General features: G+C 38.0%; 1 protein-coding gene across 10 annotated transcripts in view; it reads left to right on the top strand.

The window, feature by feature from the left end:
• Positions 1–26623, top strand: part of arhgef1 (Rho guanine nucleotide exchange factor (GEF) 1) — a 48625-nt gene that overhangs the window by 15370 nt on the left and 6632 nt on the right. For 3 of the 10 annotated variants that reach the window (XM_032557657.1, XM_032557653.1, XM_032557655.1), the window contains exons 2-23: positions 7394–7480; positions 7586–7699; positions 10060–10158; positions 11930–11972; positions 12086–12191; positions 12523–12663; positions 15403–15432; positions 16741–16843; positions 17005–17071; positions 17289–17318; positions 17714–17884; positions 18614–18743; positions 19630–19641; positions 20287–20445; positions 22794–22984; positions 23080–23226; positions 23495–23577; positions 23746–23871; positions 25260–25374; positions 25931–26031; positions 26179–26253; positions 26341–26416. In XM_032557657.1, coding sequence (XP_032413548.1) covers positions 7430–7480; positions 7586–7699; positions 10060–10158; positions 11930–11972; positions 12086–12191; positions 12523–12663; positions 15403–15432; positions 16741–16843; positions 17005–17071; positions 17289–17318; positions 17714–17884; positions 18614–18743; positions 19630–19641; positions 20287–20445; positions 22794–22984; positions 23080–23226; positions 23495–23577; positions 23746–23871; positions 25260–25374; positions 25931–26031; positions 26179–26253; positions 26341–26416 — 2170 coding nt within the window. In that variant the 5' untranslated portion in view covers positions 7394–7429. Of the gene's footprint in view, positions 1–7393; positions 7481–7585; positions 7700–10059; positions 10159–11929; positions 11973–12085; positions 12192–12522; positions 12664–13934; positions 15333–15402; positions 15433–16740; positions 16844–17004; positions 17072–17288; positions 17319–17713; positions 17885–18613; positions 18744–19629; positions 19642–20286; positions 20446–22793; positions 22985–23079; positions 23227–23494; positions 23578–23745; positions 23872–25259; positions 25375–25930; positions 26032–26178; positions 26254–26340; positions 26417–26623 lie in introns of those variants that run through there. The other 7 variants (XM_032557654.1, XM_032557656.1, XM_032557659.1 and 4 more) reach the window with 7 other exon arrangements.

Here is a 26623-nt window from a genome sequence, read left to right as displayed (position 1 = left end):
TTTTATTTTACTTGGATCAGCCGATTTTAAAGTGAAGTTGCCCCCATACATTCTTTAAAACAAGTGATGTTAAACATTTGTGGTAGGTTTGTGCTAGAAAAATTATTACCTAGTCATTTTTGCAAATATTTCAAAAAGTTTAAGGGTAGTTCTTTTTCTACACACCATGTGTGTATACATGCTACATGTGTCTGTTGATAATTTATTTGGCTTTTTTATTCTTTTTTTTTTAAAGGAAAGCTCAAAAGGATAAAACTGAGCACCTTTGCTGTATCCCATTCAGCCTTAATGTTATTTGATGGTCTTGCTTTCTCTCGCTCTGTTGCAGCCTGAATGAACTGTAGATATGTTGAAGAAACTCTAGTTTTCTTTACAAACTCACTGCTAACAAAATAGCTACGTTTTGTTCTTTATCACCGATTAACAATAATTACCACTGAAGACACCTGGTGGGTCTTTTCACTTGCAGGAAGAAGATAGGAGTTTTCAGATTCCAACTTGCTGCTCACAAATCAAGGTAGATCAGGCTTTAAAAACAACAACAAAAAACAAACTATTTGATTTCTCTAAACATCCCCAACAAAAACACAAACTAACTAGATGTAAAAAAAATACATATGTATTTTTGCAACTACACTGATCTAAAAATAATGAGTGCTAGTAACCTATCTGTATTGTATTATCTCTGAAGAGTTTTTGCATGGCTTTATTAGAAAATTAGAAGGGTAAGAAGTAGGCCTGTCGCGATAAACGATAAATCAATTAATCGTACGATAAATTAAAACTATGACGTCATTTTAATTATCGGCTTTATCCTCTCTTCCGGCCTTTTTCTCTTTCTGTTAATGACATTGAATGAAATAAGGCTCAACTCCGGTGCTCTTCACTGATCCTCCCTTCCTCATTTCCTTAGTGTAAAGCCCAGCGCACACGACACGATCTTAGAGTTGTCGGCTGATTGTCGGCCCATTTTCAAAACCTGAGAGACCACACACGAGCCGACAGAAATCCTTGGTATAACGGCTCCATCGTGCCGTGTGGTTTCCAACAATGGGCACAAAATAATGGCTACAAGTTCAGTTAACTAATTTTAAAACCAGGCATTAATCAATGCTTTACTACAATCTACCTGCAATGCATGTGGCTAGTGTCAGGGTAAAGTCCTGACTGAATGAAAATCATTATAACCTATTTATGTCACGTTAACGAAGAACAGCTGAAAAGTTACCAGGTTTATCAACTGCGGTAGCAATTTCGCTCCAACTCCTCCCCTGGTCATTTCTATATTCTTTGCATGAAATGTTGAACAAACATTAATGTTGTTTCCACATATCATCTCCAATGTCCGCTGGACTTCGGGTTGCTACGTGTCAGCTGTTTGGGATTCCCCTCCGTAATTTCCCCTCAGAAAGTGCAGAGGAGAATCCACGCTTTCTGATTGGCTACCTGTCACATTCAACAGGCTGCGTTAACGCTCCCAGTCGGGAAAAACCCTGATTTGGATCGGAGCGGCAACGACGATCTACCGTAACACACCACGCAATCTTAGAAAGACCAACGTTCTAATATTGTTGTAAGGGGAAAAATAGCAGCAAAAAATCGTGTGGTGTGAACTATTGCATCAGGTAGTCGATGTGCCCATCTTCTCTATTTAAATCTAATTATTACTGAAGGGCAACATAGCATACAGACTTCATAATCTGCACTCTTTTGATTGAATGCAGTATTTATTTCCACTTTGGCTTTATGTTGTTTAGTCTTTTTTTTCAAGTGAGTTTTTTGTTAATGGAGACTGAGAATCAATTTTATTTTTGTTTTTGGTTGTTTTGTTTATTTTGTTTATCAGTTCCAGTGTTAAGTGTTCTTTTGAAAATCTTTGGCAGGAAATCGCATGCATTATTACGTCATTTCCATTAAATCAGTGTAAAAAGGTCTTCAAACAATATTATCGTTTATCGCAATAATTTTTGAGACAATTAATCGTTGAGCAAAATTTGCTATCGTGACAGGCCTAGTAAGAAGAAATTTATTCACTGAAAAAATGCAACAGGTCGTCAAATAATTGTCGTTTTTTGAAGAACATAGCAAGTGCCGTTATTTTGACTTGAGTTAAACATATAGGGTGTCATGTGAACAAAAATTCCTACCCTTGACTGAAATAATTTAAACTGTCTGAAGGCCTGTTTGAATATTAAAATAGAAAGGTGGGTTTTCTTTCAGTTAGATTTTCTGCTTGATGCATCAGTTATTAAAACTTCACTTCTTCTTTTAAAGGAGTTTTAAAGAAAAGCATTTGCCTTTCAACCAGGAAAAGCCATAATTTGAAGAAATGTCTTTACTTCCAGCATTGGATTCAGTGTTGCGTTTGTGTATATCTCTGCAGATGTGCAGCTTTTGCTGTCTCAAGCCTGTGACTCTCTCTGTTTAGCTAACCCCTCCTATGCATGTTGCTCCAGCACTGGCCTTTGTCAGCATGCAGCCCACTGTATACGGTCATAAATGAACACATTTTCTCTCTCTTTCTCCCAGTTCTACTTTCTGTCTCCCATGCCACCAGTTCTGTTGAAGTCATGCACAAGAAGACCTCTCTTTGACCCCAAAGCATTTATCAGAGCTACCACATTGCTGTCCAAATGCACTTGATTAAAGTCACATATCCAGACTTGCTGGAGCACCCTTTCAGATTTCCCCAGAAATCAAGCGGATTTTTATTTTTGTTCCCCCGTAATCAGCCGAAGTAACTGCAAATTCACTTGTATAATTAGACTTGTGCATTCATCGAAAAGGGGATTTTTTTTAGGTGCTTCACATTTTCTTAATGCATTTGGTTTTGAGGAAAAGTGGCAGTTATATTTTTTTATTTCTTTTTAATTATTTAATTCAGTTCAATTATCTTTAACTATACTGCCCTAATTCACAACATACCATCTCAAGGTACTGTCCAAAAAAGTAATTTTAGTTCAATCAATACATACTTTACAATTGATCCTAGTCATCAAACCGTGCATCAAGTTCAGCTCATTATTCAAATTAATTTATAAGGCTTTCTATAAGGAAACCCTTATAGCAAATTGCATCAAGTCAGTAATTTGTAGCATTAGCTTCTCCTGGACAAGCACATAGTGACAGTAGATAATTGCTTCCTTTGTGTTGTTGACTTTACAGCAATCCCTCATATTGAGCATGCATGTAGAAACAGTGGAGAGGAAAAACCCCCTCCAGCACAACCCCGCCATCTGCCACAACCAAGAAGACAGAATAGTTATTGAAGAACCAATGTAGTACTATTATAAGTAGAAGTACTTATTAGTACTCTTACTTTATTTTACTTTACTGAAAAGTAAAAAACAGTGTAGTTTTTGTCATTGTTATCTTAGCCATTGCCCTTCTCCAGGAGGATTTCAGACTCAAACATAATGCCACTAGTCATTTCATTATGCGTAAATGTGTATCTGCCATTTAGCCCCCAGAACAACTGATTTCAATGTTTTTGTAATGCAGGGTGAGAATTAATACCCTTCATTTTATGATTAGGAACTCTTGCTTAAAGTGCTACAAAGAAATGTATATGTCAATCAGGCATAATAATGTACCTGTTAGTGTATGTATCCCCTGTTGGTGCTAAAATAGAACTTGATGAACTGCCTTCACCAGATCCTTGAAACTGTGTTGTGGTACTTGGCATTAAAATGTTAGCGTCAGATCCTTTAAGTCCAGTTTTTTATGAGATGGACTCTTTCTGGATTTGTCTTATTTGTCCAGGAGACCCAAAAGATACTTAATTTAATTGAGATCTGGAGTATTTGGATGTCAAATGAGCACCTTTCACTTGTCCTTCTCTGATGATTCTTCAACCATTTTTGCATTTTAGCAGGAAACAGTATGCTACTGAAATAAGACCTAAGCAATGGAGAATACTGTCTTTATTAAATTGGGTACATGGTAGCCAACAGTGCTTAGGTAATGGGAGTTTGTCAAAGTAAGATCCACATGGATCTAAGTAAAACATTACCCAAAGTATTGTACTGCCAAAGCCAGCTTGGCCTTTTCCCATACTGCATCCCGGTGCCACATGTTCCAGAAGAAAGTGTTCCTGTTTCATCAGACCGGACCACCTTCTTCCATTGCTCTGTTCTCCATTTCTGATGCTCACATACCCATTTTTGGCTCTTTCAAAAGTGTACAGGATTCAGCATGGGAACCCTAACAAATCTGTGCTAATGCTGTCCCATGTGCAACAAACTGTAATGCAATGTTTTCTTTATTGGGACACCTTTCGATCAGAACTACCCATAACTTCTTTGAGCAATTTGAGCTACAGAAGTTCAGTAGTTGAATCGGACAACGTGGGCTTCCATTCATTTCTTACAGGCATAAGACTTTATTGCCCCTGACCACATTGCTGTTTCCCTACTGCTCCTTACTTGAAATACTTTTCATGAATCTGGAGTACCGCAGACTGAGAACACCACATAAGACGTCACGTTTTGTCGATGTCCTCACTCAGCCCTTAAAATTGGGTCCTTTCGAGCTAACGTAAATCCTCATGCTGGCCCATTTTTCCTGCTTTTACTACTTTTAACTTTTGGGGATAAAATATTCACTTGCTTGTTAATCCAGCTCAGCCACTAAAAGTTACAAAAACAGGTAATTCATCTTAATTACTAGTCTTTCAGGGGTCATATTGTTACGCCTATTGTTATGCTGTGCCTCTAGTCATCCAGATATGTGTTGCAGTTTACCTGGTATATTATATTGACTTCCTCTATCCTGAACAAAAGGGTTCTCTTATTTTTCATCCCAGCTGCTGCAGCATTCGTGACTCCCTGCAAGAAGTTCCAGTTTTATTCATTAGCCTGCAGGACAGGTTACCTAATGTCTTAAATTTATCCCAGCCCCTTCAAAAGGAAGCACCATCTTGTTAGTTTTAAGAGTGTGCATCAGTGACCAAGCCTATAAAGCTGAAATGCATCTGTGGTTAATACTACGGTAGTTGAGGGATGCAAGCTGACTGATGAAAGTTATGACTGTTCTTCTGTATGCATCTGCATATGCCATGTGGCGTGTGTGTGTGTGTGTGTGTGTGTGTACTTAGAAACCCTGAAAGGCAAACATGCTCTTTATTACAATTTCAATTAGAGTAACCTTTTCTAAGAGTTTGTTTGTTAGTTATTAACTTCAGTGGCTGCATGAAAATGAGAAAACATAAAATAAATCAGGTTATTTTTAGGTAAAAGATTTTCCACTTGGTCATTTTTTTTTCTTTGCTGCCTTCACATATTGTATATGATGTAGCTTTATCTGCATAATGTAACTTGTTTTGAAAATGGATCTGAAAAAAAAAATCTGTTTTTATAAAAATTTTGCAAGATCACTTGAAGGGTATTTTTGAAAACTCTTATTTCATTAAGTCTTGTATTTGAGAAAATGATTGCATTAGGGCAGGGCCAGCAGAATAATATCACACAAGATTGAAATATCTTTGCTAAAATTATGTATAATGAGCTAACAAAGGAAAGTTAAGTGAGAGTTATTTTTGAGATTTTTCTAAAAGGAATTCAATCACTTGTTATTTAACATTTGGGTTTGTGGATCTTTGTGTACATATCACATTTCACCGCTCTTCTGGGATGACTGTCGAGCACTGGCCAAAAGCTCTGGCAGAGTCTCATAATGTATGACAACAAGGCAACACTCTGAACCATGCAGGAGGACGACTAGACGTTGCTGTTGTACAGGAACATCTTTGTTTTTAAGCTCTATTATTTAGCTCTCCAGATGGAACAGAGTTTGGAAAAGACACCGTAATGCTTCCCAGCCTTTCCCTAATGTCTTTATGGACAGCACTGTCCTTTCTGATAAGGCTACAGAGGTAGGTTCAATTCTCCACAAACTCAAGTGGTGCTCCATTCATCTGGATTCTGTTGAGGGGAAATTCTGCACATCTCTTGAGTTTTGGAGCTGTTGATGTTAATTCTGACCTGTCTGGCGTGTTTGTTGATTCTGTCAGTTTCCGATTGTATGTTACAGTGGCTTGTTGATGGAAGAGTAAGGTCATCTGCAAAGTCGAGGTCTTCCAACTGAGAGGTCAAAGTCCATTGGATGCCTCTGGGTTTGCTTGCTATTGTGTTTGTTGTGGTCCAGTCTATTGGAAGTTGGAAGAGACCCCTGTCTCACTTCAGACTGTACATAAAAACACTGTCCTCACATTTTTCTTATCAGATTTTACTGATGGCAATTACACTTATTACTGGTTCTTCAAAAGAGAGGTTTTGAACTGGCTTAGACAAACTCTGGGCTCACATCCAATTGAGATGCTGGTTATGCTAGAAAGCCTCCCAGTGAGGCTAAAATAAATCAATTTTGCAAAAAGAGTGGACTATATTTTCTCTACTGTAACAGCGGTTGCTGCCAAATGGTTGCCACAACCACTTAGTAGGTTTAGGGGCACACACGTTTTCACTTAGCGCCAAGTTGGTAAGGGCAGCATGTTTTGTAATTGAGAACTGCATTTGTATTTACTCTGGCTATCTATGATAGTGAAATTTGTTTGATCTGAAAGATTTAAAGCATGACAACCAAAGCTAAAATCGGTAAGAAGGCAAATGCCTTTTCTTGGCACTGTACACATCACACCTTCTTCCTTCTTTTTCAGCATCACCAAGTTCTTACACTGTGCCCACTGTTGTCACCCAGCGTTGTACAGTTTAGCCTTTTGATGTGTGTTTGGGTGTTCCCTGCTGGCGGCTCTGGGTCTGTGGCCTTCAGAGGACTGAATACAGGAGCTGTGTTTTGTTTGTGTGTTTTGGGGAAGGGGAAGTGGTGAATGGTGTAAAGGGTGGAAGTAAGTTAGTCACATGTTCCGAAGCATTTTCCCTCCTATTCATTGATTTCAAAGAGAAGGGCTGGCCTAAACCTTTATTTTCAGATTAACTCACTGCCATGTTTAGATCCTTGCTGTTACTTCATGACATCTACAGGACTATTGTTTGCTGAGTTGTATGTTGAGTAAGTACTTGCCGCTGCCCGAGTCAAAACTTCCTCCTGAGCTCAGCAAATAACCTAACTGTAACGGCATATAAGCTGCAGATATCTGCTTATATGTTTAATAATGCTGAATGTTTTATGTTTTAGCAAATGGTATTTGAAATCGATGGGTCTTTTTGCTAATCTGACAAATTAAATCGTGATACATTTTTTTGTTGTTACTTGTGATTTTACACTTGGAAAATTCCCTGTGTTCTGTCTCCTATCTGGCTTACTATTTACCTCTGCTTAGCAATGATCTATTGAATCAAAAGATTGAGGATAAGGTCTCGAGATGTATAATGAAAATCATAATATTTACTAAGCATTTTGTTTTCTCCCCTTTTCTTTTTCTGTCTCTCCATTGCAGGGTTTGTTTGGAGCTCAGCGCTCTAAGCCAGCCATGAGCATCATTGGGGCTGAAGATGAGGACTTTGAGAATGATCTAGCAGATGTGAGTAAAGTGCAAGAGAAACTGTTGAATCTAACTGTATCATTACCTTTAGCTTAAGTTTGTAATTCTTCCATCTTCTTGTCGCTCTTTCGTTGTTTGTCGCAGTCAGCAGATGACAAATGCCCACACTTCGACAGCATCGACTTGTTGAAGAAACGGCCAACTCACTTGCTGGTGTTCATGCAGCATGTCATTCTCCAGTTTGACCCTGCGCCCTTGGTGAGAACCTAACAGCTTGTGTAGAGAAGATACATTTTGATGGATAAGGGGATTACAGATGTGTTTACATTTTTTAAGCTGAAAGATGTTTCACTTTACAGTCTGAATTTCACATGGTTATTTCAAAAGGTTGGAGTGTTTAGAAATTCACTCACTTTTCACACATTAATGTGGATTCCTTTTAATAATGTCAGGGATTTGGTTTCAAATTTGCAGGTATTTAGTGGAGTTATGTCTGTGCCGAAGCAGACAGGAAATGAGGGGGGAAGATTAGGGTTGGGGACAGTTGTGCACAGTAGATTCCCACAAATGAATCACCTTTGCTTCTCTATGTTTGTGAGGAATTTTATCTAAATAAAAATATATAGTTGTTGCAAAATGTAGTTCCTAAACACTGTTAATATATGAAAGTGAATGATACAGAGGGCCTTAAGTGATTTTATGCCTTTTCTGCTCAACACATTTTTTTGAAAAGAACAAAATTCCATACCAGACAAGGGATCTGTAATAGAAAATAACATGAGTGTCACTAAATGGATAACAAAATAATTACCAGAATCATTTTGGAATTGTAAAAAATGAGAGAAATTATAGAAAAAAATACTTGCTGTTTAATTATATATTTATTTATTATTCTAAAATCTAAGAAAATAAATCATTTCATAGTAACTAACATAAAACAGGACAAGTTTAGTCTGACTTAGTGAATGAGGAGGAAAAACCAGGGTTTTTATGTGGTGTGTTGAAGCGTCTGGTGTACCTATATATATTTTATATTACTTTTATTTCTTTACACTGTTTTAAAGAAAAATGATTGACCTTCAATTTAAGGTTGTCATTTTTTATTAACCTTTAATAGAAAAAGCCCTTTATTGTTACATGTGTTGACTTTTTGCTCATTATTAATTTATTTATTATGTCTTCCTTTTACTGACAGCTGTCCAAAGACCTCAGAAATATCCAACGCCAAATCTGTAAAGTTCAGTGAACTGAATCCCCCCTCTGCCTCACCTTCTCATTCCAAGAGTGTAGAGGAATTTACACTGCAGGCTAAACACAGAAATACCCTCTCTAGAGCATGCTTTGTCTGTTTGTTGTGTGTTACTTTGAAAAAAGGCTGGACTCCCCAAAAAAGATGTGCTGTCTTTGGATACAAGTGGCTTATTTTTTATCTATTTATCTTTACTTATCAAAAATACAACTTTGTACCTATAACGTTATCCTCATGTTGTTTAATTACTCTCTGCACTCTTAAAATATGTATTTTTTCTTGTTGTTGTAAAGTAACTTTTTAAATTTCTCCTGGGGAAAAAATCTAGTTCTACCTTAAATGGGTTTGGATTTAACCTTTTACCTTTGCCCTACTTTTTTTTCTCATGGATCTATGAAGTGTAAATGGAGCACTTGCTCGCCTTTGACTCTTTCATACTCACTGAAAATCTGTTACAGCAGACAAGGTTAGTTGAAAAATTCAGCCCTACATTTGGGAATTAGAGTCTGTAGAAGAGGAGTAACTTGTACTGAGTTTTCCACAGACTGATGAAGTGCTCTTTTCAAAGTTTGTAAAGTCTCACTTTGCAGATTTACAGGATGAGTTCCTTTGGATTGTTGTGCATAAAAAGAGGTTGAATGGTGCAAATTGTCTCAAATTTCACTTCTTATAACCACGATATTCATGAAAGGTCATCCAGTGAGCTGTTTTTGCATTTGATCATACTTTTTATTGTCCATTATCTATTTGTATTTTTCTATGTTTCCATCCATTATTCATCTGTCTGTTTGTCCATCTGTCCATTCATCCACTTATCCATTCATTTGTACATCTGTCCTTCTATTCACCCATCATTCGTCCATCGATCCATCGGCTCTGTCATCTACCATCTATGTCTGCCTTTCCACCGTCTACCCATTCATTTGCTCATCTATCCATTCATTTACTTGTCAGTCGTCTGTTCACTATCCATCCATCCATTTGTTTCTTCACCTGTCCAGTCATCTGTTTGTCCATCTTCCATCCATTTACCCATCCTTTCAACTTCTCTGATCTGAGAGCTCTCAAGTTTGAGCAAGTATCAAATTCTAACATAAATAATGTTCAGTAACCATAATATACTATAAAAATTAAGTATTACTTGTTCATGTAGCTGACATAGAGCCTACAGATTGCAAAGACATTACATAACAAGAATAAAGAATCACTGTCATAGTTGCTAGAGTGTAAAATTGTTAGCTTATGTCTGACACTTCTGGTTTTTCAATGATTTTTAGGATTTATGATGAATATTAAAGTGACTTCCTCCATCAACAACTGTTGCAGATGCCTGACTAAAATGTTGCTTTATCTTCTGCCTCCTTCACAGTTGTGTTATCTTCACGCTGACATTGTGAAGAACCTCAATGCCAGAGACACCAAGAAACAGTTTCCAGAGTTCTACAACAACTTCTTGGAGAAGGGTGCTGTAAGTAAAACTACATTTTTTCAGCAAAAAAATAAAACTAAAAAAATAATTAAGATGAAAGCAAATTTCAAAGATCTGTAGACAAATTAAAGTATAAAAATAATAATGGTAAACACCTTAAAAACCTGCCAGTATTTAAAATTGAAATTAAGCAAATAAACAAGAACAGTTAGCTTTAATGGGACAGTGCTGCATTGGCATTGCACTTGGCCAAACTACTAATGTTTGGTTAGGTTGTGATGAAAACAAAACAAAAACTGTAGTAGCAAGAAAAGAACTGGACTGTTAGTCAATGGCCCATAGTCCTCTTCTCAGACAACGGTACATTTTCCATTACATTTAGAAATCGAGGTCTGATATGCTGCAGGAAGATCAGAGAGGCAGAGAGTAAAAGTTGCAGTGTGAAATTTCCACATTCAATGAAGATTTAGGGAGCCGTGTCATCTGCTGGTGTTGGTCTGCTTTGTTTTATCCATTAATAAGTCTGCATAGCCATTAGAGCACTTCATGCTTTGCTCACATTCCTCTAGCAGGACTTGCCACCTGTCCACTCTGATCATTTATTTTTCTTATTTAATATTCTAATTTTCTGTGAAATAAAATTTTTGATTTTCATTATATGTGGGCCAGAATCATCGAAGCAAACAGTAATAAATCCTGGGAATACTTTCATTCATGTATAATAAAATCACTTTCATTTCTTTTCAAATATATTCAATAATATGCAACATTATTTAGATGCACCTGTCATATCCTGCTCTGATAAGAGAGAAGCGCTCAGTGTGACCAGGAGTTTGTTTGCTTGTTCCCAACTGTGTGTGTCATCTGTGTTTGCTCTCTATCAAAGCAGCTGCCCTCTGCATCTTTTTGTTTTCATATACACATTCTCCTTTTCCCCCTGCACACCTGACCTTTCTCACATCTCCTCTGCACCTCCTTCTCAGACATCTCTGACTCCACATATTAGTCAACTCTGCTTTCTCTCCATGTGTCCTCTAACCTTTCAACTTCCTGTCGGGATCGTGGGAAAAACCCCCGAGGAGGAATTATTCGTCATAGGTCTCAAGTTTAAAAATAAATAAATAAAAGCAGCATTGTAGTAATTCTCCAGCCTCAAAGTTAGACTATTTAGCTACTTTTATTCACATAAGAGCTTCGCGGCTCTTATTATGAATATCCTTTTGCTTCCTACTTTGATATTTAGTTAGTTTTTATTGCTGGTGTTGAAATGACCCCTGGTGGAGAAATACAGCAATTGCACAATATCAGTTCTGTCGGTCTTTAATGTTGATTTGGTCATTACCAGGCCCTGAAATGATTTAAGTCTAATCTCAGGTTTGCAAAAACACACATCACAGATTCAATCAAGTCATAAAGCCAATAGTTCACTAATTTATACAAATCTAAGTACAATTGATCAGAGACTATTGTTTTTTTAATGCCAAAAATATATATTTAAATAGGTGGCAGATGATTTTCTATTTTTTGTTCTTTAGTTTGTTTTTTTTTATTAAAAAAAGTTCATTAGCAGTCAATAATTCTTCTGCAGCAGAAAACCCACAAAGTGTCTTCATTTACTGTAAATGTGAGAAGGTCCATAGCCAAAGCCTACTTCTTAAAACAGCCTCAGTTTTAAAAAGGTTGCATGGATTTATGCATAACTTTTTATAAGCCTTTGAAATGTTCTAGATATATGCAAAAACATATAATTCTTTAGAATTTAAATGGATTTTATTTACTTTTTACAGTTTTTATTTGATGTTTATTACAGATTCTCAGAGTGTCGATGCCATCCAGTTTATCCTTTGAATTGGGTAGGTCAATATATATATTTTTTAGCTATTACAAATGTTGGAGTTTTTTGTGGATTGTAACTTTTCTTTTAGGAAGTGTTAATTATTATAAACTCTGCTCCTCCTTTTTCAAGACCGAACTCGCCCAGAATTGCTGTCAGATGACACCCAAAGGCGTTATGCTGCAGATGTTCAGAAATTTCAAACTGCTGAAGTAGCCAAACAGCTGGAAGATTTCAGGTAAACCTCTTCTAGTTGGAACGCTGCGTTTGAACTGAAAGCAGCTGCATTTATTTTTTCCCCCCTCCCGTCTCCTAAGCACCATTAGGTTTAACTGTTTGACAGGGAGTTTATGGGTTATGGAAATGCATTTGCTGCTTCCCATTACATTCATAATCGGTGCTCCTCTCAGTTATAAAGCCTCTGTGGATTTTTAAAACTTTTTTTGTTGTTACAGCAACAAACTTTTAATTTAGTTTTTGCATTTTTCCATGTACCTCTGCTTCCTGTATTATCTGCAACAAACATCCCCCTTAACAGTTTCTGCCTGTTTTTTTTTTATCTTACACAGGCAAAAAAGGATGATGGGTATGACCCTCCTTGAGGAGCAGGTGATGGACGTGGAGAATCACTATCCCACTGACCGCGTCCCGTTGGATATGAAGGAGAAGTCTGTGGCCGAGAATCTGTTGGAGAAGATGTATGATTCACAGTAAGTGGCTTTTTCTTTCTTTGTCAGGAGTTACTTCACATGTTGGGCTTTTCTGATGTTCTGCACAGACGAAAAGTTGAGGCTCATTTTCCTCTGAATTTGACCAAAAACATTTCTCTTTTGCTCTCATTGAAGAGAGGGATTATGTCTGCATGAAGTGCTTTTTTAATTAGAACTGTATCCTTCTGTAGTTTATTCAAGTGTTTTCCTTTTTTCTGTTCAACTTTGAGGAATTTAATTACATGCCATCTTGGGCTGGTTAGAAGTATCAAGGCAAACTAAAATTTGAAGAATAAAAGCAGCATAAAATGTCAGCCACTCTTAGGCTTTAAGGTCTTTATTTTGAGGTGTCAAAATTACTGGAGTGACCAGAGTTTTTCTGTGGCTGTATGGAGCACAGCAGTACTGCACCTTCCCCACAGGTTGTTGTAGACTCTGCCAGTATATTCGCTGGAACAAAGGCCCCTACATTTTTAATTTGCTTTCTGGAAATATTTCCCATCACGTAAGATGCTGGTGCTGTTACAGTTTCCACACAATGACTGTCAAGGTTGACAAGCAAGGAGCGGCGTTTTTATTCAGCAGCTGAGTGCAGATCCTACCCAAGCAGGTGGCCTGTACAATTAAGGAGCAAATATCAGCTTAAATTCGCAGTTTAACTTAGTGAAGAACAAAACGACAAGAATGTTTAATATACCAATTTTGAACCACTGGAAAACTCTGGTGAAATTTATCAGCTTTAGTTTTTTTCAATTTGATTTTCAGCACAAACTATGGAGACATGCATCACAAAAATAACAAAATGTACAGTTCAAGTAAATATGTTGCAAAGACAGATATGTACGAATTCGATTGCTAAGAAAGAAGGAGCAAAATAAAGGTAGGATGCAACAAAGGAAAGGGAAGGAGAGAAAGGAAGGACACAAGAAGAGTAGGAAGGAACAATGTAAAGAAGGAGGTAAAGAAGTGAGGGCACAAGGGAGGAGGAAAGTGGTTTAGTACTTGAGGGAGGAAGGCAGGTAGGACATGAGGAAACAAAGAAACAGAGGACAAAGGGAAGAAAGATGGTAAGCACAAGAAGAGAATGTTAAAGAATAAAGGCTGGAAATGTAAGCAAGTAAAATCCCATATTTTTCCAGACTATGTATGAACTCTGGATACCTTTTTAGTTACTCAGTCATAAGGAAGAATCTGATAATCATCCAACCCTAATAATATACAATTATCTTCAAAAGCTCCTCGCTGTGTAATCTTTTTGATTATCATTTAGACATTCCTGGATGGGAATCAATAAAAGTACCAACTGTGTATGCATTCAATTTATGCATGCATGCAATATATTTAACCCGAAACACAGTGGGGAATCCAGCAGCAAATTAGAGGAAAAAGAAGCACTGAGGGTGAGAGTGTTGGCAGGAGATCTGCGACAGAAGCGCAGCAAAACAGCGTGAGAAGGAAATGAGAAGGCAGAGAGGAAAAGATGGAGGCAGCAGTGCCACGCTGGCAGGAAGGCTCTCCCTGGAGTTCAGCCAAGTGTTCGTTGGGGTGGAGGTGGGGGCGTTATGCACAACAAGAGACACAGAGCAAAGGATCCTGAAGGTTATCAGTGCAGCATTGCTTCTGCGATGTGCAGAGAGCAGCAGATCTCAGCTGAAAGTTGTCCTTGACCCTGCAGCCATCAACGGTTTTTCAGACGAAGGGTCAGACAGGGAGGCAAAGGAGGCCACGGAGAGGGCAGAGGATTGTCTAACTTCATCCTGTCAGGACAAAGCAGGAGGAAGTGGAAATGAAAGGAAAGAAAATACAGTGTTCACACTCTTCTGTCACCCTGTGAAAACAGGCAGGGATAGTGGAAGGAGTTTCCAAACTTTTCAAGACATTAATTCAGCTTCAGACTGTCAGTTGGTTCAGCACTGTTGGATGTCTATCGCCATTGCACAAATGATCCAACAAGCTTTGCTCTATTCATTCCTTCTAACAGTTGTCTCTCTATTCCTCTGCCTGCTACAATCTCCCACAGTCTTGCACCCGATCACCCTCCACACACGTAAACCTCCTCTCTCACTTGACCACAGCACAGTGACCTCACCCCATTTGTTGCTCATTGGTCTCTGTGGTGATGCAAACTAGATGGACTAGACATTTGATTGGATAATGCAGGGAAATCCCGGGAAAACCCCTCCCATTCTTTTATGTTCATCTCAAAACAGAAGGGTCGAATGTCTGCAGTCTTGCCTGCATGTTGCATCAGACAAAAACATGGTTAAATAGAGCGTTTCCGCTGTGTTGGAGCAATTCAGATTTCCTTTTTGCAGACTCTTTTTACCGGAGAAGAAACGTCAGCAGATATTTGGGAGACCAAAGTTTTAATTTGCATTTCTTCTGCTTGTATAAGTATAGTTTTTGCAGTAGAAGGACAGACATTGTTGAACTGTTGGATGCTTTTCATTTCATATTTTTGATCTTTTTCATTTTGTTTCTTTTTTGGTCTTCTTTTTTTGTGCAAACCTTAGAATATGATCAAAAGCTTTAACTCTGAGCACAACAACCAGATTGTCAGCTTTGAGTTGCATCAAGATAAACTTAGTCACTTTAAGTTCCACCGACCCAAAACAGAATTGATAATTAGTCGAGCAAGCGAACAGGAAAATGCTACTTAAAAAGAAGAGGTAAGCTGTGAATAACTCTGGTTTATTGTTGATAAGTCATTGTGTATCTGTTTCCTGTCTTTTGTTTTAGACTTACTTTTGTCCCAGATGAGGATAAATGGTAAGTTATACCCTTTTTTTACTCATTAAGTTTGAAAAGTTTTCCTTGCTGTTTTTTGTTTTCGTACATTGCATCTTCATGCTTAGCTTGGGTGTGGCCAAACCACAAGACTTTTATGCATTCAAGTCCACCAAATGCTCATTTATAAAGTTAGCTTTGCAGAAGAGTTAACTTAATGTGTATGCTTTCATTCTCTAAAACCTTACTAATTTTTTATTTTTTTGTATGTTTTATGATCCACTCTAAGTTTTGTTATATTTTCATTTGCCTTTGACAAAGAGTGATAATTTAAACATGCTCTGAAGGATATTGTAGTTTGACTTTGTTCTGTTGTCATTGTATCCAATGGAGGATGTGCTTCCAAACAGTGTGTTGGTTTCTAATATGAAGCTCTGCTACTGTGGGGCTCCACACCGGGTGCTCCTCCATTTCTCCAATATCTCCTCAGCTCCTCCTCTGTCTCCACACTTGACATCTTTTTTCTTCTTCCCACTATTTGAAGCTCTACCTCTGAAAAACAACCCCACCCCTGGTTATTTTTTTCTCTTTCTTCCTCTGCCTTTGTTTTAAGTTCGTTTTGCTTTTTTGTCCATTGGTTTGATTTCTCTCGAACTTTTATTTACAAAATTCAGCATATTTCCTTTGATTCTTTACTACTTACGGAGAAATGCGAAGCCAGTTTCATCAGTAATCATTATCTTTCCATTGCTACCTGGCATCTGATAAATGGCGTTAATGATGGTAGCTGTTGTTTATTTAGCAGGATCAAACTCTTCATTAATAAACACTACAGAATTTTTAATAAGTGCCATCAGCCTTTAATAAGGTATGGCTGTAGCAGGAATCGTTTTAACATGTGGTGGTACTTAGTGTCAAGATTTTAATGTTAAGGGTGAGAGGCAAATAAATATTTTAACTATACCATAGTTAAGCAGCTTTCTGTGTGTAGACAGAGAACAGTCAGTGTTGACATTTTAAACTGGCATTAGCATCTTATATTAGCGTTATTTTAGCATTGTTAGCATAACAACATGCAAACGACAGTCTGTGTGTGTTTCCTAGAGAATACAGACCTTCAGTTCTTCCTTAAAGCTGCCTAAATTATGAAATCCAGCTTTTTCAATAACAGAAAGCTCAAACAGATATAAGTGAGCAACTTTGTGGTTGCACGGGGGGCCTTCCTGTTTTCTGCTGATGTGTCAATCCCTCTTGGTAGAATTCTGAAGAAATGTCCAAAAAAATATTTAATTAGAAAGCGTTTTTGTCGCTTCATTTTTAGATAACCACTGTCTTTAACTTTTTTTCTAGCCAAGCCATCTTTGCTGCAGTGGCTGCCTACATGAAGCACCTCGAAGTCAAAAACAGGGCAGGAGATAGTAAAAAGTCCAAAAGAGGTTTCCCTTGGATTAAGGTATGGTATCCTCATGAGTGCAGAAAGAAAACATCCTTGTCCAGTTATAGAAAGTAAATTAAATCAACTTTACCCATTTTCAGGATGCATTTTCTTTTACTTTTACTTGAGATTTTTGTTTCGCCTTCTGTTTTATTCTACCCTTGTGTTCTTCTTTGTAGAAGAATCATGATCCTCAAAAATCCAAGACTCGGGGGTTCCATGTTCCAATCTGGATTGGAGGCAGTGGTAAGATACTTTTTTCTTTGTTTTTTCAACATTTCGTATTGAATTTTTTGCTATGTTCATACAGATTTATTTTAAACATTTAAAATTACATTTATTAATTATATAAAAACCATACATGTACAAACATCTATGTGTTTTAGAAACATTAAAAAACATGCATATTGATTTGAATGAATGGTCTGCATATAAGAACCTGTCCTGCCCTTCTTTCCTATAGCAGTCGAAGGCAAACTAAAAGATCCTGAAGGTACTCTTTGTTCAGAGTCCTCCCTTATTATCTGTAGATTGACTTCATCCCTACTAATCAATGCATCAGCATGTTTGCATGTTTTAAATCAAACAGCAAGGGTGTGTGGGTGCATCGTTCTTCACCTGCGTTTCAGTGGATATTTAGTTGTGGTGTCCTAAAGAAACTTGTTTAGAAGATTTAAGATCCTCAATCTAACCATCCCATCCTTAACAGGAGCCTTGATTGCACCAAACATACTCAAATTCTTTACTTGTCTCATAGTTTTTTTCTGGGTTTCTTTTGCCTTTGTTTTGTTTTTTTACCTGACTGGGGTGCTTTTGGGTTATGGCTTTCTGCAGCTGTTGTTGTTAACAGTTCCGATTTCATAAATATATCCATTTCTTCTCCTGCAGTGGACAAAGATACTAAGGCAAGGGAAGTTAAAGGGGGTCCTGGCAGAGGCTCATTGACCGAAACTCCAGTTCCTTCCATCAAAAAACCTGAAAACTCAGCCTCAGTGCCAAATGCGGAGCCTGCTGGCAACAACTTGACTCCCACCACCACAGAGCCCACTCCAACCGATGGTAACACAGGAAATTCTACTTTATATTGACTCTGAAAACTGATTAGAGTTAACTGCTGGAGTGCTTTAGCATGTTTTACAATTTTGACACATTGAATTCAGTCCTAACATGAACGCATCTTTTTAATCCCAGTGAAAATACAGCCATGTCTCTGCCATGGTGAAACCTAGTGACCCAGACCAAGAGAACATCTAGAGGCTCAGAAAACCTTTATGATTGTGAAGAGCTTATTAGTCAATTAGGATGGGTCACCATGAGCTTCCAATATTTATTTTCATTATCTATAAGCCAAAATCGTCCGAATTACAAGAAATAGCGGCTTGAAATTTGAAATGTTTTATGCTGTATAATCTATAAATATGAGTTTTACAGTCTGAAATGAGTGACAGGGAATATTGGACATTTCTCAATATTGGAATATTTGGAGCTATAGCTCTAAGGAAGGGGAAACAGAAAAGATAAACAATTTGAAATTGTGGCAGAGGCTCACATTCTGTCAACCCTAACTTTGATTTTATTACATTACTCTGATCAAATCAAAATTTTCTATCAAATAAAAAGATGAATATTTTTGGAGTTTCTGTTGGGCAAATTTCACAATGATTGTTGCAAAATTCTCAGTCGCTGAATGATTCTTTTGTTAAGCTCAATTGTACTTGAACTGTGATCTGACTGCCTTTGACTTTTAATTTTTTGTTGATTATAAAATGAGGTTTTCTACACTCTCAGGTCAGCCAATCACTTGCTCAGACCTCCCCTCGCCGACAGACTTGCTCCTTCCAGAGATCGGAGCCGTTGTTCCTATCATTGAGCACAGCTCACCCCACGACGCTCACCCAGAGGAGTCGGACAGAGAAAGGTGAGAAGGAAGAATGAAGACAGGAAAGAAAATATTATCCAATTAACATCAGTGTATTGGCTCAGGACTAGAGATGGGGATTAAATTGGATAGAGCGGGAAATGGGGAGAAAAAGCCGAATGTGTCTGAATTGTGCTGGCTGTGGGAGTGTGGTAAAACTCCCCCAGCTGTCTGTCCCTGCTGTGTGCTAGCTCTTGTCATGCCGCCCGTCGCTCGCTAGCTAACAGATCCTGCAGTTTTGAGACGGACCCTCACCGAGGTGAACGTGGACTCAGCCCCCTTGCCTTCCCTCTCCCTTTTATCCTTCTTCATTCATCTTCCTCACAATGGCATGTGTTTTCCTTTTCTGCTATCTCTCTGTTCCTTTTGTTTCTGTGTGTTTCTTCTCATTTTAACATCAGAGCTTCATCGCAGATTTTATTGGCCTCAGTTGCAGAGTTGTTACAACCTTTTTTTTTCATTGGAATCAGGCACATATTCACAATGCTGATCAGTTTGTAATGAATACAGTTTGATTATTGATTACAGCGAATATTTGCTTTCCAAGGTCCAGCTTTTCAGCCGCAAGTGAAGTTTCGACCTTCAGTCAAGCTTTAGTTGTATTTTAGCTGCTTAGTCAATGTGCTTCCTAAGGTGTGTTTCCGTTTGTCAAAATCAGGACCAGCCCTGCATTTCTGCTTGCGTCTTGTGTGATTCCATGTTGTTGCCAGGAGCTTTTAGCATCGTACCTGGCATGCAGTTCGGACAGTGGTTCAGTAACATCTCCAGGGTGTCACTCATGTTGGGGTGTGCGTACATGCATGTTCTGGTTGTGACTGTGGTTGAAGTCAGCTGTGTGAAGGGCGAAGAGGAGTGTGTAACAGTGTGATGTTCCGTGTTTTTGCAGACGGAAGCCAAGGTGGGTGTCAGCAGAGAAAACAGCAGAGACACGCTTCAGGCCCCAATATCTGTTCACATATGATGCAGACAGAGAGCGCAATTCTCATAAGCAAACGCACTTTACACTGAGTTTTGTGTTCCTGTTACAATACAACACAAACTGGCTAAGTATGTAAAAACAGATGCGACCGGATTAGCTAGATTATGGAGAACAGCTGGATTGTAAATATCTGCTTTATTCGAAACTGGAGAGATAAAACTAAATTAATTATAGAGGCAATGCATGGCAAAGATACTTGCTACGTGGCATTCAGATGCTATGATGTCAAAAAACAAATTCAGTGTTTTTTGTCATACTAATATATGCATGGCATGCCATGCATATTTACGTTTCAGTCAGTATTTGTCTTTGTTAGTTTTTTCTTTTTTTATCTGTAAATCTTTTAATTAATTTCAGTCATCCATTATTCTCTCTATTCTGATAATTAACTCAAAATTTTACTCCATCCCTGCACCTTTCTGTAATTTTCTTTTTTTCTACTGTCTTTTGGATCTGTATGTTTCTTTTTCTCTTTTTTTCCTCCCACATCTTTATCCTGTCCCTGTTTCGTTTCACCTTCGTCATCCTGTCCCCCTCGTCCTCTCTTACCTTCCCTCCATAAAGCAGGAAAGTAGGACGCAGCGAGAGCGCCCGCGTGGACCGGCACTCGTCTCGGCGGCGTGGCTCTTCTCGTAAACAGTCTCGCTCCCGTAGCGACGTGGACCTGCAGCCTCCGTCTTCTGCAACAACTCCTACCCCGCTGTCCCCGCAGAACCTCCATCCGTAAGATGGGCAGTCCCTGTTTTATTGAAGCCTCTACGGCTGGAGAAGCTCACAGCAGGGACAGACAGAATGTCAAACACAATCACTAGAGCTACCAGTTTGGAATAGGGATGTAAAAGGAAGATATTAACGTCTACGTTTTTGGACTTTTTACAATAATACAGTAGTATATTATTTATAGATTTGCAAATGGTAAACCCACTCTTTCACTAACTTTTATATTGCTTTTATAAGCAACATCATGGTCTACATATGTCCTTTGATGAATAAAATCATGTCAAAGTGAAATGCTTTTTAAAAACTGCCAGTTGTTTAAAAATATGCTGGTTAAAGTAAGTATTTGCATAAATATTCGGCGACTTTATAGCAACTGACCTAACTCAATAGAGGTTCAGCTAAGTGATGCTAACAGTAGTCAGATTACTGCAATGCAGTAATGTGTCAAGTTATTGTAGTATGAAAATAGCTGGGATTGAAAACTCCGACTTCTGGTTCATCACCTGCTATTGTAGCATGAAGAACACAAGAAGCAAGTCATAGAAAAGATAGCTGAAAATAAAAGTCATGAGATTGATACGAAGAGCGATTTCTAACTCATTGCACCTCCTATGGAGTTTAGTTAAGTCCATTTTGGTCAAATGGGAGGAGTATGACACGGGCTCATTTGCTTTGTGAACCATATCTTTGGCGCTATCATGGTCTGGGAATGCTCTTTAGTAACGTTCCCTGGAGGGCTCATAGATGTAGAGGGAAACATGAATGGAAGAAAAAATATAAGATAATCTGACTCCTGAATCCATCCATCCACTTGCAATCCCTTCTAAGCTACTTAGAAATTGTTCAAAACTGATAAGGTAAATATTTTAGTGCTCAAGTTAAAGCCCTGATCTCAATCCGGTCAAGAATTTGTGGTTCAATTTGAAATGATCTGAGATCACTTGATCCCTGGGCCAGATGGCGGGTGTTGGCCCAAGTTATCCCTGGGCCTGCTGTTTTGAATGAAAGAATAAAGTAAAATTGCAGCATCTGATTGAGACTAATCCAACTGAATTGATTGCACCCAAAGACGCAACAAAATAAATGATGACCTGAAGGGGGAGAATCTTCCTAAACAGGTATCATTTAGTAAACATCTGTTTCACTTTGATAAGATTTTTTTTTTATTTTGCAGTATCATAAATACTGCTGCTCATAAATACTGAAGCTTAATTTCTTTCCCAAGAGAAACACCTATGTGTTACTAGAAATCCATTGTGCATCTTTTGCAGTGCCTTCTACAGTTTTACTGGTGAAGATTAGGATAAACCAATTAGGATAAATACAGCTTTTTATTGTTAAAGATTTACCTAGGAACTTTTAATTAGTAATTTGTCAGTCCCAGTTTCTCCAGGGTGTAATATGTCATGACAGAGTGTTGTCTCTTTTAGCCACTCTTCAAAAGAGAAAAGCAAGAAGTTATTCAAAAGAGGCAGATGTGCATTGATCTTCATAGTTCAGGAAAACCCTTCAAAAATCACTACAGGCCTAAACTTGCCCTTTTCTACATCAGTGAAATAACTGAATAGTTTAAAACTGAAACTGTAGTATTATGGAAACCACTTCAACCTGGGATTTATTAACAGATATTGAAGAGGTTGCAATGAAGTGAGACAGAGCCACTAACTGGACTTCACCTCAGCAGTGGCATCATCTTAAAATAAACATTCTATTCATTTTGTGCTCTTTCTCATCCTATTGACTTCAACCCACCACTTCTCTTGGTTAATTTTTGGATATGTGGGTCTTGGCCATCCTGTTTGGCAAGTTTTGATTGGCCAGAATGATGTTAGTAAAGAGTGCTCATTATTTCTTTTGCTCATGGACATCCTACGTTTAATCTCCCACGGGAATGGGAATGGGAATGGGAATTCCAAAACCAGTATTTGTTTTTTGAGTCGTGTGCTAAAACCAAGTTCAGGTCAAGTGTTATTGCTCTGGAAGCTGTAAGCTCTTTCAAGGTCTTAAGGTGGTGTCTGGACTTCTGCCTGAATAAAAGCAATATTGCCCCTGGTTCCCTGCACAGCCAGCATCAACATCTGCCTTCAAGAATTTGTTGTTTCACCTTAAAATATTTAGGAGAGTAAGATTTATAAAGTTGCTTGTAAAGATTTTGAGAATGTGGTGCTAAATTTACTCATGTTTTATTCCTAGTTTTTTTTTTTAGCATGATGTTGCACTGCTATAATAAAACATTTGCTACTAAACTTTACCAGGATTGGGATAAACTGTAGAGGGCACTGTAAAGACTGCCTGGATTGTACCTGGTTAAGGTATAGCAGCTGTAAGCTAATGCGTCTTTTCTGTGTTAGTTTGGATGGGCCAGCTTTCCTTTCTGAAGTGCCTGGCCAGGCCCCAACAAGCCCGTCCCCACAGTTGGAGGAGATTGACCCCCGCTTGCAGGAGTTGGAGCAGGACCCGCCCAGCTGGAGGGTGCTGGCGTCTTCTGAAACCTTAAAGAACCTCAGCAAGAAGGAGACCAAGAGGCAGGAAGTCATAAACGGTAAAATTCAGTGAAGTGTTATATAAAGAAAGAGAATAATTTCATGTGCCTTTGTTTTATGTTACTCATTCTGCACTTCCTGATTTCCATCTTAGAGTTGTTTGCCACAGAGCATGCCCACGTGAGAATGCTGAGTGTCCTTCAGTGGGTGTTCGCCAAGCCGCTGGAGAGGGAGGAAATCCTCTCTACCCTGGACCTTGAGACCATTTTCCCAAGCCTTGAGGAAATCATTGACATGCACTGTGAGTGTTGTTGTAATCACATAGGCTTCACAAATTTTGACTTCGATAAATACCTTGTATCTCAAAAAAAAAAAAAAAAATTGCAGTTTTTTTATTTTAGATTTATTTTAATAGTGCCTGGATTCTGAGATTAAGCATAGTTATGTCTGTAAACTAGCTATTTAGACCGACAGAACAAACGCTGACATGGTTTATTACTGGTCCAACAGCTGGGAATGAAGTATGAAAGAGGTTTTCTGGTCTATGCTGTTTTTGTCTCCTCTTCTAGATAACTTCTATGAAAGCCTGAAGAAACTGCGTGTCAGTGACAACTACATCGTTAAAAACATCAGCCCCACATTGCTCAACAGGGTAAATTAATCCTGCCTTTCTATACAGTACAGACCAAAGGTTTGGACACACCTTCTCATTGAATTCAATGAGAAGGTGTGTATACTGTATTTATTGATTTCTCTCATTATTTCTCTAATTTATTCAGTTTCACTCTGCATGACACATGTTTACATGTGTGTGTTTCAGTTTGGTGGCACTGAAGGAGACTGGTTTCAGAAACTGACAGCCAGATTCTGCAGTTACCAGACCTATGCTCTGGACCAGATCAAGCAAAAACAGAAGAAAGACGCTCGCTTTAACTCTTTTATACAGGTATTGCAATGACTCAGAAATAAATTATTCAAAATGTAATAGATTTACATACATACATGGACTCACAAGTCAAAGACTTACATTGTACAAAATGGCAAACATATCTTGTCAGCAATGTCTAGAGATTTTCTGTGGGGAGAGGTCATAAATTTGTGATAACCACTATAAAACTTTGACTTTGTTGACCTTAAGCCACTTAGCAAATAATTATCAAAATGGTTGGAGTCGTCCATCTGGAAAAACCCATTAGTCCCCAAGCGTGACGGATGTCTGGGAAAGTTTTGAGTATTTCCACCTAATCTTCTTTTCTCATCATCTCTTTTTTGTAAATGTGTCAGAACAGCATGATGCCACCACCACCATGCTTCACAGTGGAAGATTGGTTTAGTGAACTTTTTCTAGGCTTTCTTATTTTACTTCTAAGCATAAAAGCGGGTAGTATGGCCAAACTCTTCAACTTTAGTCTCATCAAATCGCAGGACTAATTTTCTTTATCTGTGAGGACATTTGGAAACTTTAATCTTGTATTTTACACTGATGTTTTAGTCAATGATTTCTTCAGCCAATGTTGATGGGACTCATCTCACTGTGGGTGATGATCTTTTCTTTTCAGCTTTGGCCAGCAGTTTTACAAAGTCTTTTACTTTTGATTTGGAGGTGACCCACCACACCAAAACACATTGACCTGCCTACTGATCACACAGCCTGAATGTTCTGCCTATCTACAAGCTCGACATTCACATGGTGTTTATATTTGCTTATAATAGTTTGGACAGATGAAAGTTGCGCGCTTGGTCACCTTCAAAGGATAAATCAAGACTTATTTATGTCACAATTGTCTTCTCAAAATTATTGCTGATTTCCTTTGATTTCTCCCATGATCTCACACAACAGAGCAGCCTGTTATATTTGAAGGACAAATCTGATGTAGTGATATAAACCAAAGCAAAGGTAATAGCAAGACGGAGGGGACTTCAGAGTGTTCGTGTATTCTTATATAATCGTCAGCAGAGTCTGATGCAGATAACACGCTGATGACATCACATAACAAATCTGCTTATATTTAAAACCCTGAATGCATTTGGGCCACAGCAGATACGGGGATCCTTCATGTTTATTTTACCCCTGTTGCACAGGTTAACATTTAACCTTGTAGGCCACGCCACTTTGGTTCCACAATCAAGTTGTATGATGCCAGTAGTCTGACATTTAGCAAATAGAGACATTTTGGTAATCCTAACTGGGCAGAAATACGGGAAAGTTTAGACTGGTTTAATGTTGAAGAGTGGGGAAAATGCTTTTTTTTATGTATATGTAAATTTCTGGTTTCAACTGTAAGTGGCATTCCTCTGACAGTGTGTGTGCGGGTGTGTGTGCTTGAACCTCAGGAGGCAGAGAGTAAACCCCAGTGCCGCAGACTGCAGCTCAAAGACATTATTCCTACAGAAATGCAGAGGCTAACAAAGTATCCACTGTTGCTGGAAAACATCGCAAAGAACACAGGTTTGTGTTTGTGTGCCATTACCTTATCATTTCTACCTCTTGTATTAAACTCTGCTTTCACTCAAGTTTCTCTGAAAGTAGTTTGGATTTGAAATACAGAACTTGGTCATTTAAAATTTATGGCAGACGTTTTTATTACAAAGCTCTATTACAAAGATTAGAGCTTTGAGAAAGTTCTAATTAGTTCATGGATAATTTACTTAAAAAATGTTTAGTACAGGGATTAATAAGCTTTGCTTTACAAAACATCAAGTGTTGTTAAAAGACATAGTAAATTGTGCTGTATTATTTATGACAGGGTGCAAATTATTTATGCTCATTTAGAAAATTACTGTTTTTCAAATAAGTCAGTTAGTTTCACTTTTCTATGCTAATTTAAGCACAAAGGTTTTATTTCATTCCACTGAGTAAATAATCATTTAAGCAACATAACTGTTTTATTAGTATTGAGCTTAGCTGTTGAATGTTTGCAGATTTCACTGTTATGACTGAAGTTTGTCATTTGCTTTGTTTTGTAAAAGCTGACCTGAGCTCTGTTTTCTGCCTGCTTCTACAGAGGAAAAAGAGGAGAAGGAGTCGATCCAGCAAAGTGCAGAGTGCTGCAGAAAGATCCTCAACCATGTCAATGAAGAGGTCAAAACAATGGGGAACATGTTGGTAAGAACCCAATAATGCATCACTCAATAAACTGTTGTTACTGAGCAACTGTTGGAGTCTTCTGAAGGTCTCTGTTTGTTAGACTCCTACTGCTTCCATGTTGACTTATCAAACAGAAATCTGATCTCTGTCTGTCTTTGCTCCCAGACTCTAAAGGAGTACCAGAAAAAACTGGACACATCGGGGCTGAAAGCCAGTGTTGAGCTTTATACTGAATATAAGGTAGTTTACTTAAAAAAACAACTAGTTTTTAAGTTTTTGTTCTTGTTATCTTGGCTTTTCTCAACACTTTTCCTTTGTACGTTTAAGAGCATTGACTTGACTCAGAGGAAGATGCTTTTTGAAGGTCCGCTGGTCTGGAGAGTCACCAAAGAGAAGGCTATTGGTAAATAAATTCACATATTTAATACAAAGAAATCCTTAAGGTTATAAATGAAGCATTTGGCTGAACTATTATTTAATATACAACTATGTATTGGAACAAAACTTTTGATAACTCAAGTGTGCTGTGCCCCAAAGGGAAACAGTTACTGTATATTCTAAGCCTTTCTGATGTTCAATGTAATTTTTTCATTTCCCTTTTTGATATTTG

This window comes from Xiphophorus hellerii, chromosome 3, assembly GCF_003331165.1.
Source record: "Xiphophorus hellerii strain 12219 chromosome 3, Xiphophorus_hellerii-4.1, whole genome shotgun sequence".
Classification (NCBI taxonomy): domain Eukaryota; kingdom Metazoa; phylum Chordata; class Actinopteri; order Cyprinodontiformes; family Poeciliidae; genus Xiphophorus; species Xiphophorus hellerii.
This window is presented reverse-complemented; position numbering and strand designations above follow the sequence as displayed.